Consider the following 17185-nt stretch of genomic DNA (forward strand, 5'->3'; position numbering starts at 1 on the left):
GCCAGGCATCATTTACATTGCTCAGGAAAATTAGATAAAAGGGATGTCAGAGTTTCATGTATTCCCTAGAATAATGTATTGATAAAATTATTTAGGCTGCAGCAGGGAGAGCCCTATATATAAACAGTTCTACGGAATTATAGTGTAAGTGTGTGAAGAACTGCAGACAGCATAGACTTAAGAAAAACTGACTGCAGGGTCTTAAACCAGGCATAGCTTTTCACGTAAGATTATGCAGAGTTTGCAGAGACCATACAAACTCTTCTAAACTCTTGTTCAACCAAGATACTAGACACTGAATAACTGATTATATGTCAATTGCAGTTAAGAAACACACTTTTTCAGTACTTTACTGCATTGAAATATAATTTTATTTTACTGCATTGTAATAATAATATGATAATTTGTTAACCATTATGTTTTCATCAGCATTGTAGAACAGGATTTCAGTTCATCAGTCTAAAAATTGGGGTTTCATTTTTAATTTTCAAATAGTGAATGTTGCTTTCTTGTTTTCTACTCTCCAAGTTTCTGGGTGAGCTGAAGACAAGGCCTTTTCCTTCTTTGCTCTGAGTCTAGATAGTTGTAAGCAGTAGTGTTCTGGGAAAACTGCAGTCAGTTCATAACTCATAACTGAATTTCAATTTAAAACCAGGTACTTTTTAATCAGGATCCAGTTCCTAGGTTAGGATAATGCTGTGGCATGTTTTTTAATATATTTTAGACACAACAGTGGAATGCCAACTTCGTGACTGAGAGAGAATTTTTTGTTTAAAGTCTTCAGTGACTTAGAAGGGGAGACCTGAGAAGAGATACCAAGATGTGCTGTATCTGTGGAATTTTTTGCTTAATGATAAGTAAAAGAACAAACTCCTTTACTGAGCTGTCTGTAGAGATGCCATAAACACAGTCATGAAACAAGATATGAAAACTGTCCTGATAAAACCAAGGTCCTGCTATAAATAATATCTGATTCCTTATGTACCACAAAAGACTTATATTTCTATGGGAAATGAACTGGAAAGTGCAACCTTGCTTTTAATGATTATTTTACAAATGGTTACTTTTTACAAAAAATGGATACTCGAGCCACCAATCATTATCTGCTTTTATTAATAATAATTGTAATAATAGTGGATATTATTAATAATAATAATATTGATGTACTGGCTTTCATTTTATTTTTGCAAGAAGGGTATAATTGTTGCTTAATGTAGCTGAAGTTCTTATGTTTCTGATGCAAAGTGGAGGGGCTTAATTGCTTCAAGTGAAAGAAGTGCCCTCATTATGAGTTTTCTTCTTTGATCAGGAGACCCCACCTGTTAATTACAGCCCTCCTGCCCTGCAGCCAGGTAAGGGGTGAGCACTGTCAGACTGCCTGTTCCCACGGGATGGCGCTTGGGATGTATTCTTTGAAAACAGCTCCCTGAAATCACTCTGGCACTTGTGAAACTGCTTGCAAACCTCACAGTCTGTGTACTCTCCTAAAAATTTTCGTTTCAAGTTTTTGGTTTCCTATATGAAGAGAACTTTCTCTCAGGAATTTAGAGTTTAACATGGATTTTGTTCTGTAGCATCTTTTTTTTTGCATTTTGTTTCTGTCCAGTCTGATTACATTGAGTTATCAGCGATTTGTGTGCAAGGATTTGGACACTATTTATGAGTAAAAGTGTATTTCTTGTTTTCATTGTCTCCTAAAAGATTTATGATTTCATAGAAGGAATTGATTTTCTTTTAGTGAAACTGGGTTCATGGCTTCACAAAAACTCAGTTTTCAGATAAAATTGCAGCCCTTTATTCTTGTTTGCAGTTACTAGCATTATATATTGCTGATAGATGCAAATGGGAATTTACAAAATGATTTCTGTAATGACACAAAAATGTCATTAAACTTACAAGAAAAAGTGAAAACATGAACAATAAAGAATACCTAAATTTAATGCAGCATCTATTAAATAATAATAGTAGTACCTTTCAATTTATTTATTTTACTGTTTTCGTGGCTGCTAATGCATTTTTTAACTTGTCAACCCATGAAAGAGGTATAATCTCCTCTGAAATATTTTGCTGCCACTAGAAAGGCCCAACACACGAGTCAAGCAGCCTGCTATTAGCAGAAACCACAAAGTACAGCAGTGTGAGGCACCATTATCTCTGCACGTCCACAAGAATGTACAGCTCTAGCCAATATAGATAATCCACCCACTCATTTAAAGTAGGTTGGGAAGATAGAAAAGGGATAATAGACATACTGAGCTCAGCTGTGATACGGTCAATACTCTCAAGATGAGTCCTCCCTCAAGAAATCATGTGTATTCAAAACACAGATTTAGCTGATGTGGAATGAGACCCTGGGATTGCCAAGGCATCTCATGACTTTCATCTGTGCTGGACTTAGCAAAAAGATCTTTTAGTTGCTGCCATGTGTGATCCTAAGAAGGCTAGTATTTCTTCAGGATTGAGAGTTGTCCTATTGCTGTTGTCGATACAGATTCTTTAGGTTAGCCAGTGGTGCTTTCCATGGGTGTATATGTGCATTGTTATTCCAATAAAGCTGCTAAGAAGTTAAAGCTGAACAGACCTATTTAAGAAGCCCCCAGAGGACTCATGCATGTCCTGCTGCACAGTGAAGTCTGTCAGTACAGCAGTGAGGAGGAAATGTGGGAAAATCCACCACTCTGGACTGCTAGCCTCCCTCACTACTCCACTAGATTTTATATACGTATCTGTAAGCTCATTTAAACAGGAATACCAAATTCATGTCTTTACAAGCTTGATCTGCTCAAATGTCTGCATAGAATGAGATTTTCTCCTTTTCCTTGAACACTTGACCTCAAGGTAAACCGTGCTCAATCTTCATCAACACTGCTAGAGTAAGCCCACACCTCTAGTGCAGAGCTGTAATCCTAAATCAGGTGTTTTGGTAGATGAGAGCAAATTTTATGGAGGTACCAATTAAATAAATTGAGGTAATTCAAATAAAGAGGGGTTCCAGTAATTAGCTTAGACTAGATACCTAGCTGTAAATAGCTCAGATTTAATGAGCTGTATCTTCACTAAACTGTATTCTCATAAAATACAAGTGCACAATTTAGCTGTGCTTTCTATCCTGTATATCCCATAAATTATGATTGTTTCTTTCCTGGGTACAAATTGATGGACTGATTGATTCAGCAACTGGTTTCAGGGGTTTTTTTTATAGCAGTTTAGTGATTTATGAGTATTGCTCATTGGCAGATTGTTGGTTGGGGTGCAATACTTATATTTGTAATGAGTCATGGAGTAATGTGCAAGAAATGTCTGAAGAAAACTTCTCTTGCAATTTCAGAAAACATCATTGTGATAGAGATTTTTAATTTATGAGGAGAAATACACCAGTCTTTTGCATGTATATAAGAACATGTCATATTATAAAACTGCAGTGAAAACACAATGGTTTGAAATCTTGTTTTTGATCATTGAAGAGCTTTTTAGCAGAAAAAGCTTTTTACTCTGCAAAAGCTGATTGTTTAGGAAAAGAGTTTCAGCATAAACCTGTGGTTCCTTTTATTGTATTTCTCAAATTTCTATTGTTTCTTCAAATCCTGATTTTCTAAAAGGGCCTTCTGCATCCTGAAGGTGAACTGTAAAGGAATAATTTAGTTCTGCAATTGATTGAATTGCAAATAACTGCAGACAAAAATTGTCCAGAACACTGAAAGTGCTGAACATTCCAGTAGAGTTTACTGTATGTAAGATGAGAACTGACATTATGAACCCTGTGTGTTAATCCATTAAAAGCAGTTTGGTGGGTAGGGTTTGTGAGGCAGTGGGCAGAATTAACATTTCCTGTGAGAGCTGGAGGTAATTGGCTCATCCCTGAACAGTGCTGCTACAGCTGCTCCTGTTTATGTATTTCCAAATGAATGGAAGAGAGAACGCAGATTTTAGTCTCTCCAGCAGTGTCCAATCTTGTCACAGTATGAGAACTTTAGGCAGATAGGAGTAATTTCATCTCTGAGAATTTCTTCAAATCATCCTCCTGGACCTGATGAGATGTGCCTACCACTCTGGTCCCAGGGCTGATTTCTTTATAGCCTCCTGCTGGATAGTTTTGCACAATTATGCTCCATTTCAAAATATCTGTCACTTTTAAACTCACCTAACACCATCCTATTTCATAGACATGGCTGAAGCACCAAACAAGCTAATAATTCAAAAACTTTCTCTCAGCAGTCAGCAGGGAGAGAACATTTCCAGAAGGCAGGAAATGGTATAGGTGGAACAGGTTGCTCTGGGAGGTGCCTGTCTCTCTCCAGGGACTGTAGTGGAAATCAGGGCAAATTTGGTCCTAATCAGGCAGCACAGATCCAGAAAATTAATTGATACATAGCTGGAGATTAGTTTTTAGAACAACTATGAGATACTTTTTTCAGCAAGGGCTGACAAAACTATCCCCATTTCCAGCTTATTAAATGCTGGACAGGCACTCATAAAAAAGATTTTGCTTTTCTTCTCTTCAGCTTCCAAAGGAACTTGTGGCTGAGTCTGTAGCACTGACCCTTTAAGTGTTTCCCAGCTTTTAGGATCCAAGACTCAGAACAGAAGGTGCTCCTGAAGACTGAACTTGTTCCAAGGAGGTTGGCATTTGGAAAAAAAATAATCTCTAGAGGATCTACGTATGCAGATAATCACTGTGAAAGCTAGCAATCTTAAGCAACATCATGTAACAAAAGAGAAGTTTTTCAAAATTTGTTTCCAGCAGTCTTTAAGAAGAGCATGGATAATGCTTGAGACCGAGCAGTCAGGGAATTCAAGCACAGCTTTCAGCCTAAAGCTGAACACAACTTCAAGGTTATTTCATTCCCAGACCGCACCTTTATCTGTGCTATGCCTGCATGGAGTGGCAGTGCTGGGAATAGGAAATATAGGCATGTTTTATCAGTTGCACACAGATACATAGTGATATTGATAGTTCCTTTTTAGATAACATGAGAATAAGCAGGAATGATGAATACAATCCAGCAAGTGTTGGTTTACTGGTATTCGTTTTTTATCAGAACACTTAGTGTGCTTTCTTTCTAGTTTCCCTGCAGAGTGTCATACCTATAGTTTTCTAGAAAGATTTCTGTGCCTATACAAGAATTATATGGGTTTTTTTTCTAATGTCTTTGTAGGATTTTGACGATTTATCAGAAACAGATATAAGCAATGAGGATCAGCATCATGTCAAGCCTGAATTTACAGAGGATGAGCTTAAATCCAGGTTATTTCAGCTTGCTGCTAAAATGAGTGACAAGGAAACATCATCTGGTGAAGAGCAAGAGTCAGAACCTGGAGCAGACCTGGAAAACCAGAAGGAGAGTTTGTCCTCAGAGGAAAATGACAGAAGTATTCAGGAAGAGTTAAAGAAGGTAAGTGGTAAAGGACTGGGAATAATACTGTAGGAGTTATAGTCCAAAAAGAGAAGATTATGGCTAGAAAACTTAACTCGGTCACTTAAAAAAACCTCTTAGGTCCTTTATGCTGGTCTGAGCCTGAACCTCTTGTGCAGATAAAAGTTCAGTTAAGGTGTGTTTTCCTCTCTGTGAGGAGCAACCAGCCTACAGCATCAATTACAAGCAGGGAACTTAGCTTGTGCAACAAAACTGTTGACTGAGTAATATTAATGGAATTATATCAATTTATACTGACTGAAAATCGACTTCCACTTCTTTATTTACAAACCTATCCAGTTTTTCTTTTTTTTTTTTTTTGTCCTTGCTAACCAGACAGTTTAAGTGTTTTTTTTCCACTCTTTTAGTTTCTCCTCTCTTTGTAGTATCATCTAGTTCATGCTGATGGCATAGATTCTTCTTTTCATCTCTATCAAAATCTTTAATGTTTCTGTAAAGCTTTCCAACCCTGTTACCCTGTCAGCTAATAGACTTCTAAGAGTAGTAACATTTTCTAATAAAACTGAAATTTGGTGTCAGTTCTGATAGTGCCTGAGATCCTTCATTTGTGCCAGCTCACCCTTACAATGAGACACCAGATTTCAGTCTAACTCACAGGATTTACCAAATCATCTCTTCCCTTTCTACCTCTGAATTTCTCTTCAGATCATGTGGCGTGCTTGAATTTGGTGCTATAGGAGCCCAATGCTGCCCCTCGCCAGTCAAGCACTCTTATTCCTTAGATTCACTTAGGCTTTTTCTCGTCTGCTGCATATCTTGACTTGCCTTTTGGGGTATTGTGTGCACAGCAGCTCAGCTTTGACAAGGGATGTGGACAGCTCTCTAAAGGAAATCTGTTTGTCATAATTTGAAAGGTGTTTTGTTCAAATTATATAAAGAACTAATACACTGGGAGGTGAAATCAGGATTGAGTTATCCAGGTAGACTCTAGAGATGCTGTCCAAGTATGCAGGAATGGTGTCACAAAAGCCAGTGCGCATCTGGAGTTGAATCTGTCAAGAGACACAAAGGGGAAAAAAAGTCTTCTACTGGTCCATCAGAAGCAGAAGGCAGATGAGGGTGGACTGGGCTCACTACTGCAGTGATCTGGTGGCACAGAACATGGAAAAGGTTGTTACACATTGTTTTCACCTCAGTTTACAGGTAAGATTTTCCCTCAAGAATTCCAGGCCCCTGAGACCTATGGAGACTTATCCTTGGTAGAGGAGGATCAGGCTACCAATGATTTCAAAATCTGGGATGTGTACATGTGCATGGTATCTGATAGGGATGCACTTCTAAGACCTGAGTGAACTGGCTCATGTCATTGTGAGGTTCATCTTTGAAAGATCATGGAAATCTGAGATATTCAGAGCTATTAATATTGTTTATTTTGGCTTTAACAAGACTTTTAGCAGTCAAATGCAAAGGCAAATGCAAGTCCTGCACCTGGGAAATTATTAGCTTATGCACCTCTATTGGTGAGGCCATTTCTGGAGTGCTGTGTCCTGTTTTGGGCTCCCCAGTATAAGGTGCACATGGACACACTGAAATGGGTCCTGTAAAAGGCCACCAATGTGATTGAAAAACAGGGGCATCTGTCATGAGGAGAGGCTGAGAGAGCTGCCATTGTCTATCCAAGAGAAGAAGAGAAGGCTTGGGAGAATCTCTTCAATGTGTTTCAAAGGGGAGAGCGGGGAGTGTTTGTTGTAGGAAATAAAGTGGAAATTTAACTCCTTCCACTGACAGGAATGGGAGCAGTGGGCACAAACTGAAATACAAAAAAACCCATCCAAATGAAGAGCTTTTTCACTGTGATGGTGTATAAATTCTGTGATAGGTTTCCCAGAAATATTATAGAGTCTGTGTCCTTGGATATAATCAAAACCTGACTGGACATGGCCCTGGGCATGTGCTTTGAGTAGAAGAGTTGGACTAGGTGATCCCCTTACATTCCAAATGTAAGGAGCATGTGACTCTCTGATTCTGAGTTATTTAGCCATGGACTACACAGGAGTCCATGTAAGTACCAGTAAGCACCTTTGTTGTCACGTGTGAAAATACCTCCACGATGCACACACAATCTTTGCAAAGAAATCACATAAAGGCTTTATTGTCAGAGCTTGTTAGCAGCATTTAATTTGTTTTTATTTGGTTTGCAAGGACAAAACAGCAATATCATATTATTCAACAGCATACATGGGCTAGCTGGGTTATAACATGATGCAAATCAAATCCAGAATTAAAGGCTGCAGAGAGGACTTTCTGAAATGCTTCTGTATAGAGAACTGAGCACAGAAAATTGTGAATGTATGTTTTTGGTGCACTTATTCATCTGCATGCATCTACAAAGTAATATTGGTTGGTTTTTTTCTCTCCTAATTTTGTTATTTCTTTAAAATATATATGTCAGTTATTTAAAATAAGGCAAAGACTATTATCTTTCTCCTCAATAAAATTTTCTTAAGTTTTAAAAAAGAAGGGCTTACTATGATCAGCAAAAAAGGAATGCTTGGAGTTCCTAATCCTTTATTTGATTTGGATAAAAAAGTTCTCTTCATTAACGGTCCTAGTATATACTCTTTTTGTCTATAATAAAAAACCCAGAATATTCCAGTACTCTTCATGGTCTGGAATTCAGCAGAATTGGCAGGGGAAACTTCTCCAGGTGTAGGGAAACAAGCAGAGTGTTTTCATTCTTATTCTTGGCAGTTGTCCTTAAAGGTACTTTAAAATGTTCTGATGTGCCTTCTCTCTGGAAAGTTGGCTGGCCAACATCTTACAAGGAAATACTGAAGATGGCAGTGTATAATACCAACTGGGGCTGTGGCAGTCCAAAATACAGACATACCTAAACTCATAAAAGATGCAATAACTTTAGGATGAGTAGATGTCATGTGAAAGGCATAGAAAACCTATTTTCAGGCAACTAGAAATTTTAGATGTCTTCAAAGCCAGAAGTCCCAATATGCTATCTCTTTAAAAAGCCTGATTGTTGGAGAATGCACTTGTAGGGATTTACAGACCTTTCAGGCTAGCACTTGCCATTATTGGTCAGAGACAGCCTCCTGACCTGGGCATCTGGTTTCAAATTAAATATACAGAAACATTAGTTCTGCACCATTAAAATGAGGGCTAGAGTGCCTATATTCTGCTTTTTGTTCCTGAACTTAAATACTGTACTTTAGTCATCTTGCTTATGTCTTAGCCATGCTACTTGTCTTTGTTATTCTTCTGTTCTCATAAGCTTATTCTGGAACACTTCAGCAACTTTAAATCACTGGGAATTTTTAGTTCTGACCATAGAATAAGACTTTAAAGTGTGTATTGTTTGTGAATCACTGGAAATTAAGTACCTGATGCTTATCTGACCTTCACCTGTCTGCACCTTTAAAAACCTGGACTTCTGTTTTAATGGAAACTGGGAATCTCATGTAATCACACATTGAGCTGATGCTTTAAAACGTGTATTTAGTATTATGATCTGAAGTGGTGGTTTAATGGAGAGTTAGCTGAAGTTGTGTGGCATTTATGGATTCTGAGTTTTCATTGCAAATTGAGCTTTTGAGTTGTATGACTGCCTTTAAGATGGAAATTTGAATATGACAACCTTTGAGTTAATTATTTAGTTCATCTGGGAAACCTGAGGATTTAGGTTGGTATTAATTAACACTAGTTAATTTGCAGACTTAAATCTTCTTAGATTTTCAGCAGCTTCTTTTTCATTATCCCTCAGTTTGTGATTACCTAAAATGGTCTTGTGGAGATTCACAGCTCTCATTTTAAAACAAACATAATCCTGCAGCATTTGTTTTTTATGGATAATATTTTGTGCTTCTTAGGCTACAGAAGTAGTTAGTGGTCTTTCTGGGATATGCAGAGCCCTGAAAAGTCCATTCGTCTTAGTTGTGCAGTGAAAGGCCATAGTTTTCACCAAAAGCCTTGCTTAGGGTAGAGCTGGCCTTCAGCCCCTCTAAACTTCAGGTGTGAGAAAACCAAAATTCAAATTGTGCAACTGTTGTCTTAGTAGAACATCTTGTACTAGCACAATGATTTACACAATTCTTTCTGTCTTGCTTTCTTTTTTTGTTTTGTTTTTTATGTTTTTAATTGGTTAGTTTTTGCTTTACTTCCCCCAAACCCTAAACAAATGCCTAAAGAAAACAGCAACATGTAATTTCCCTTTGAAGTATCTTAATGGTACTGATCCTGAGAGTGGCAAGCATGATAAATGGGATGTATTTAGTTTGTACTTTCCTCCATCCATTCTCCTTCTCTTTTAATGCTTTCATGAAGATAAATTGACTGGGTCTTTATTTCATTGTATATGCCAGAATTACATTCTAGTAGGCAATTTTGGCAGGCTGCATTTTGAATGCAGTCTTATCCTTGTGACCACTTTATCAGAAACTATAGAGATTATGTTAAACAACAGATTACCTCCTGCCATGTTTTCAAATTGCCTACATAGAATAAAAATTGAAATAGTTGTCAAAACCTTATTTGAGTGTTTTTTCTTTTTTTTCTCCTTCTACTTAGTACTGCAACTTGCCTAAGATATACCAATAAGCAAGCAAGTTAAACTTCCATAGTAACATGGAGTTTCTCTCATCTTTGCATTAGCTTGATGTAATGTGCTGTGTGCTTAAGGAATTTCTTTAAATCCCTTTATGCATTTACTTCTGCTCAGAGAATCCTACTACCAAGGTTTAGTAACTTTGTTTAAATCCCACTGTTGTCTGTTGAGATTACTATGTGGCACAATAGCTCTTTTCTGAATGACAACCTCTAAGTGAGTTTGTTAAGTAGCACAGCTGGATCCTGTTTCCTAAATGAAAGCTCCCGAATCTTGACAATATGAATAACAGCATAAATAATATTTTAATTAAATATTTATGCTTCCATTCTCTGAAAACATTTTATTCTTCTTAGGTTTTATAAAGCTGTATTTTGGGGAAGATATCAACTATGAGTAACATTTTCATGTTGGTTTTTGCCAGAGGCCTATTTCCTTTGTTTCAAGAGATTGCATCTTACTTTTTTCACCAGGTAGCACTGTTCAACTACAGGTATAATGAGATTGACACTTGTTAGAAAATCTGCCTTGCCTCTCTCTGTTTAGCAGGAAGAATATCCAGCAGCTGTGCACGTGGATGCATGTTACTGCAGAAGTGAGAGCCAGCTCCCTGGTGTGTATGCTGGTGGCTGTGCTCAGGGCTGCCCTTGGAAGGGGTGGCCAGGGCTCAGCAGAGGAAGTCAGGCAAGCGTGGGGCTCACTGGACTCAGTCAGTGGAGAGACATCAGCCCACAGCCTTGGTGGAGCTGGAGAATGGCATTGGACATGCACATGCCAGTGAATCCCTCCTGTGTACCACAGACTTGTTGAAGCATCACAGCAGGGATGTCTGGATGCTGAAACAGCAGTTCTGTAATTCTGAGAATGAGCGTGTGTCTCCTGGTGGCTGGACTTCTTTAGGCATTTGTGCTGGTGCAGGCACTGTCCTCACAGAAGATGATGTCATAGTTTTTGTGATCATTATCTTGCAACTGCCTGAATTCCTGGGTATTTTGGCTGGTGTTTTGTCCTGGGTGTGTTTGGCAGGCTTGGTTCAGGCAGGGGTTTATAGGAAACTGCCATCTAGCTTCATATGCCTAAAAGCTTTAGAAGTGTCTGAGTAAAAGTTTCTAAAGGAGAACCACGTAGATCAATTTGGCCAGAAAACACAGCAGCATAAGTACAGTAGCTTTATTACATTACTGCTACTATGGTAGCAATGCTGAACAGTGTAGTACAGTGATACCTTCCTGGGTAAACAGCTTGGAAGGTATTTGTGTGTCTGTTGTTACACGTGTTTGTGTGCAAGATTCACAGACTAATTCCTGTCATGGAACGGACAATGGATCATTGCTTTTAAGATTATGTCAGTTATCTGGGCAGTCTCCCAAAGTCCAGGATTGAAAAGTGAATGTGGGCAGGATTGTAAAAAGTGATCTTTAAGGTTTATGAACTGCAAATAGTCTATGCACAGGATTTCGAATGACAGCAGAGAAAAAAAAGATTTTGGTTAGGGAAGGGGAAAAGATGTGTGAGACAATAATCTTCACACTGGGCTAATGGATCCAAAGTTTTAAGTTCTTAATTTAACAAAGCAGTCAATTATATGTTCAGCTTTAAACTGAGGTTAAAGTGGTTTGCTGGACAGAATTCCCATTCCCAGAATTCCCATCTCCTATGTACTTGCTATTAATCAGTCTTTAGTATAAAATTTCAAGCTGATCTTAAGTTTATTTTGCCAAAATTTGAGTCTTCGTTTTCAAGCATCAAGACCATAAACATTTATTTTTTGAAGTTTTCAAAGTGAGCAGTGATGTTTGTGTACCTCCAGTTCTGACACTTTCTGGGCTCAATACAGTTGCATAAATAAGGATGTAGATAGAACATCTGAGATATCTTAGAGTGCCCCACAGGGCCTTAATCTGCTAGTTCAGAGGAAACATGAATCTCCCAGGTCCATGTCATATCCAACAGTGCTGTTTCAAAATCCTCATGCACTTCAAGCAGTTTCAAATTGCACTTTGTCTACCTGTGTTTAAGCAACTGAATCAAAGCCTTGTTGGATCTACTGGTGAAGGGCAGAAGAGGTGACACTTCAGCTGCCTTCACATGGGGAATGCAGCATCTTTGTAAAGCAGCTTTTTTTCTCACAGTCTCAGTTTTGACACCTGTGTGCGTGCACACCCAAGCCGGCTCTGTCCAGTGTGCATGCAAGGGGAATCTCCTTCAGTTCTCTCCTTGCCAAAGATTTATTTGCTTAGGGAGAAAATGTCGAAGCCATTCTACAGATACAATTGCAGACAAACAGTGAACATTAGTGTAAGCTGCTTGAACAAAATGGTGGGAAAATAGACTATTTTCTACTACTATTTTGTCTTCTTTTGTAAGCTGCCCTGAGACTTGGCAGTGAAAACTGAGTTCTTTCAGATCTAGATGGAAGAGTTTCAAGGAAATGCTGCTCCTCAGCTGGAAGATACTTCTGTCACAGCACAGCCATCGGGGCAACTGTGGTTTTGTCATTACTTCAAGGCAAAACCAGTCAGTTCAATTTAAACAGGCCTAAGGAAATTAGGGAGATTACTGTAAACCTACTGTCTGTTCACTGGAGACTTGTACTATGAAGGGTTTTACTTGTTTGTTTTGGAACAGTGAGGCCAGGAGAGGGACAGCAGCAAACAGTAGGAAGTGATTTGGCCTAAGACAGCTTAACTTAGCCCAGGTGTTTCCTGCATGGGCATCTGACTAATAAGTGAGTATAAGGGCATAAGTGAGGTACAGACTCTTTGGTATCTGCTGTCCAAATTGCTGCCATGTACATTCCAAAAGTGAAGATAGCTGGCTATTATTCTTCTTAACACCACTGCAAAAGTATTTTTCCATACCTAGTGACACTTCTTGTGATGGTGGAAAAATAGTATTTTCCCTCTCTTTCATTTTATAAACAATTGTGTGTGATTTGCAATATCTGTATCAATGAGGTCTGTTAGTCTAAATCTCGCAAACAAAATTAAATTAGGCATTGCTTTATTTTAAATATTTTAGTAATGAATGTAAAATCTGAAGTTTATGCTATTTAAATTGTGGTAGTTTCTTTATCCTTGCTGTTTCTCCTGTAAGCTTCCCTGTAAGTCTGAACCTATATAGTTGTTAACCTCTGTAGCTGTTAATATAACTTTTCTGCCTTTTTATTTAATTGCTTTCCCACTGTCTAGGAAAAACAAAAGGCTTTTGATCTTCATTTAAAGCTGCAGTTTTTATCCACTGTATTGCAGCAGGTGAGAAAGTTTTGTTTTGTTTGTGTCTTCTTACATCTCTGATATAGTAAGAGATGCCTTAACGTGATATTGAGGGTTTCCACATTTCCCAATCAATATTCTCAAATTGAAAATGTTTTCCTGGAAATATCAGGCCTGAAAGACCATACCTTTTGGCCACAATCAATAATCACTGCAGAAAATTATTTTAAAATCACAGTTAACATGTGGAGCAGACTGGCTCCTTTGTTTGGCCTTGTGATGAAAATTTGGTTTTATTGGTAAAGAACAGAAGACAAAGATAAGGTGTATGAACTTTCTATTCTCATATATACAGCTGTATTAAGAAATTTGGAAGGAAGTTTTCTGACCATAGTGGTCTTCAAAAATCTTTCTAACTTCTCAATTTAAAAAATAATCAAAACCCTTAATTCATTGTAGATTTTGTACAGTAAGTAGATATTTTCTCACTTTGCTGCTAGTGACTGTTCCTATCATTCTTTTAGGTGGAAAGAGGCTTCATACTCTGTGCTATTTGAAACTCAGCTTATGAGGATCACATATTAAAAATATTTTCGTTGTATTCCCTGAGCAAATATATGCTTGCCTTATATTTTAAAATACCTGCTATTTTTAGTATGTCATACATCATTCTCTCAGTTATAAAATAAGAATCATATTTTTTGTGTTAGAAGTTGATGCTTAATTTAGCAAGACAATTCTCCTATCAATTTTTTCTTTTTTCCTTGCTCTTATTTCTATTAGTTTTAATCATCTTATTGTTATCTTGATTTTATTTAGTAAAAACATCAGTGGTGACATTAGAGAAGAAATGGTTTGCCATTTGTGTAATGTCATCAGTCTGTGTCCATTGTAGATCAGAACCCTGTGTGAATTTTAAGATGTAAATATTTCAATTTCCAGCTTAGCCTATAATATTTCACCTCCTGGAAAAATCACTTCCTTTCTCATGATTATAGGTGATTCATCTCTAGAAATAAGGCATTAAAAGTTAATAGGCATAACATCTGTAACTATACTAGGACAGTGAATTGAATTAGTAAAATGTAATATTCAGAATTACATAGCACAGTCAAAAAGAGTGATTTATTTCTCCGTGTTATACTTTGGAGAGTACCAGTAGAATAATAGCTCTCAGCCTGTAAGATAATTTAGTTTTCTTCTTCTAATGGAATGCCCGTAAACAAAGATATTGATGTTAAAGGTCAAGGCAGGAAGTCTTAAAACTTGAACTAAAGAGTAATTCCTTGATATCACAGAAGTATCATATGGTATACTTGTCTGCCATGAAAAATTTAGCCATGAAAAAAACAGCCAGGAAAAATTTAAGCTTCCCCCCCCCCCAGTTTTTGTGGTAATGAGTAGTTAGGGCTCACTTTTGGGCCAAAGACCTTTTGAAGGTCAGGGCTGATGACTGCCACAGATAGTTAGGCTTAGACGGCTCTTCCCACACTGTGACTTGTGTCCCTGATTTTACTGGCCTGTGAAGGACTTCTGTTGGGCTTTTCAGGGCCTTCTCAAAACTGTACTATGAACTCCCATAAGGTGGGGAGATGGGTGAGACAGGTTTGGGGTTTGCTTTTGTTTTCACCCAGCTTGGATTCGGTCAGGTTACTTTGAAAGGATGAGTTAATCAGTGTAAAGTAAAACTTATCTTCTCCCCAGGTCCCCTTAGCTCCCTACATAAAAAGAGGGATATTGACTGTGACTCAGTGCTTGATATAACACCTTGACACTGGAGCTAAAAATGCTTGCATCACAAGTCATCAAGGATGTGGTCAATACTGCCAGGACTGATAGTGATGGAAAGGTGTTCTTGCTCTACTTCTTGATCTAGCTGTTCATGTCACTGTTCTCTGCTGAATTTCATGTCACCCCTTCCCATATTCTTTAAAAGAGCCTAATGGTGACATCGTAGTGGCAGGAAAAAAGAAAATGCTAATGGCTAAGTACAATGGGCAGAAAAACATAGTGCTAGTGATAGAGAACTTAAGTATTTTAAGAGCATCAAAAATGAAAGCCATAATGTTCATGCAAAGGAAAGGATGTGGAAATGTCATAGGCTGCTGAGATGCATACAAACACTTAAAGCTCACCTGCTGTTAGCGGTTTGGGTACTTAATATTGTTTCAGTTTTATCCTCCTGTTTTCCTTCTATTATTTGTGCAAGAATGCAAATAAAGCACCTTCCAGTGTAGCATGTTTGAGTTAAACATGTGGATATTCTCAACATCAACAGGGGAAGGAAAGAGAGACAGCAGAAAGAAAAGGAAGTGGCTAACAGTTTATCTTTAGACCACTGAAACATAATCTTCTCAAAACAGGAGTACTTTCCATCTGAAAAAACAGAAATAACAGTAAAGAAGTTTTACAAGTTATTTTTTATATTCAGGGTAAAAACATATGTATGTATGCTTGCATATACACACATTTGTAGCATTTCATTGGTTTTACGACTCAACCACAAAGAACTCAGAGAAATCAAGCATGTTCTTTTGACTGTGTCCTTAATATGTTGGTAACCATGGATATTAATTATCTTAAAAAGGATAAATGTGTGTTTTCCGTATTCCACTAGATGCTTAGTCTCAAATTCAGTTTAAAAAAATTCTTAACTGGTGAAACATTCATACTTGATCTCCTGCATGGATTTGGTTTGGGAGTGGTGGTGTTAATTCAGAAGTAGGGTAGCACAATTGAAATTTAAATGCATTCCAGAGTCTCAAGAAGAATGGTTGTACTTAGTTTTCCTGTACTGGGTATTTGTACCAGAGATTGCTTTCTATATCTACCACATCCATATTAGTTCTCTGACTTGCTTGACAAGACATATCTTGGGTCATGGCATGACAGTTGTCTCTGAGTCACTTAGAGGTGTAAACAATGACCTTTCCTGCAAGGGCAAGTTAAATTAGATAACCAAGAGGTGTTTGGAGCAATTTGAAATCCACCTACCAGGATGATCTTGATGTGTGTATGTCTGTGGATTTCGGGTGATTTGTATATGATCTTGTAAATCCTAAGTTTGACATGGGTGGTCAGGGAAGGGAGATGTTTTTGAAGCACTAAAATCCTGTGACACATTTTCTTTTTTTAATATTATTTTTTTTTATTTCTTTTGGGTTTTTCCCATTACAAATATTAAATAATTATATCTGGAGTACAATATTTGCAAACTGACCATTTTGGAACATGAGCTGCTTTAGCAGCATTTCAGAGTTGCTCAAAAGGAGGATAAAACATACAGAAAATCATTATCTGAGTATCCAGTTTTTACAAACCACATTTCTGCACCTGTGGAGGTTTAAACTGGACATTAGGAAGCATTTCTTCATTTTGAGGTGCTCAAACACTGGCTTCCTAGAGAGGTGGTCAATGCCCAACCCTGTCAGTGTTTAACAGGCTTTTGGAAGATATCCTTAACTTTGTGCTTTATCTTTTGGTCACCCATGAACTACTCAGGTAACTGGACTAGGTGATCACTCATCATCTTCCAAATGAAAAGAATATTCCATTCCATTCCAATTTAACTTCCTTGCCCCTGTCCATTACCTCTTGAGAAGTCAGGGTAATTTTCACTCAAAATCTTTTTCACACAGATTTCTATCATGGACCTGGAAAACAGAAAAAATATTTTATAGTGATTGGTCTGCAAAAAATGCCAATATGGATTCTCATATTGTGATATAAAAATAGCTTTTTAATTTAATTTAATCTTTTTTGAAATTCATCATTAACTACAAAGGACAATAAAAAATAAGAAATAATGAACACTAAAGGGAGGCTACAGTTCTTGAAATGGAGAACATACATCAGTGAATATGATGAAGAATATGTAGTGTCTGGCATTCATCCTTTTTTTCACTACTTGCAGAATATAAGAACTAGGTACTTGTGGAAGTAAATAATAAAAGAAAGTAGCATTGATTTCTCTGTTCTTC

The 17185-nt window shown here is 37.5% G+C and overlaps 1 protein-coding gene across 4 annotated transcripts in view; it reads left to right on the forward strand.

Annotated features, from left to right (window-relative positions):
* The window catches only part of MYRIP (myosin VIIA and Rab interacting protein), a 202058-nt gene that overhangs the window by 174780 nt on the left and 10093 nt on the right, over nt 1-17185 (forward strand). For 3 of the 4 annotated variants that reach the window (XM_062496901.1, XM_062496909.1, XM_062496917.1), the window contains 2 exons: nt 5157-5393; nt 13182-13244. In XM_062496901.1, coding sequence (XP_062352885.1) covers nt 5157-5393; nt 13182-13244 — 300 coding nt within the window. Of the gene's footprint in view, nt 1-5156; nt 5394-6571; nt 6650-13181; nt 13245-17185 lie in introns of all 4 variants that reach the window. The other variant, XM_062496893.1, reaches the window with a different exon arrangement.

This window comes from Cinclus cinclus, chromosome 1, assembly GCF_963662255.1.
Source record: "Cinclus cinclus chromosome 1, bCinCin1.1, whole genome shotgun sequence".
Taxonomy (NCBI): domain Eukaryota; kingdom Metazoa; phylum Chordata; class Aves; order Passeriformes; family Cinclidae; genus Cinclus; species Cinclus cinclus.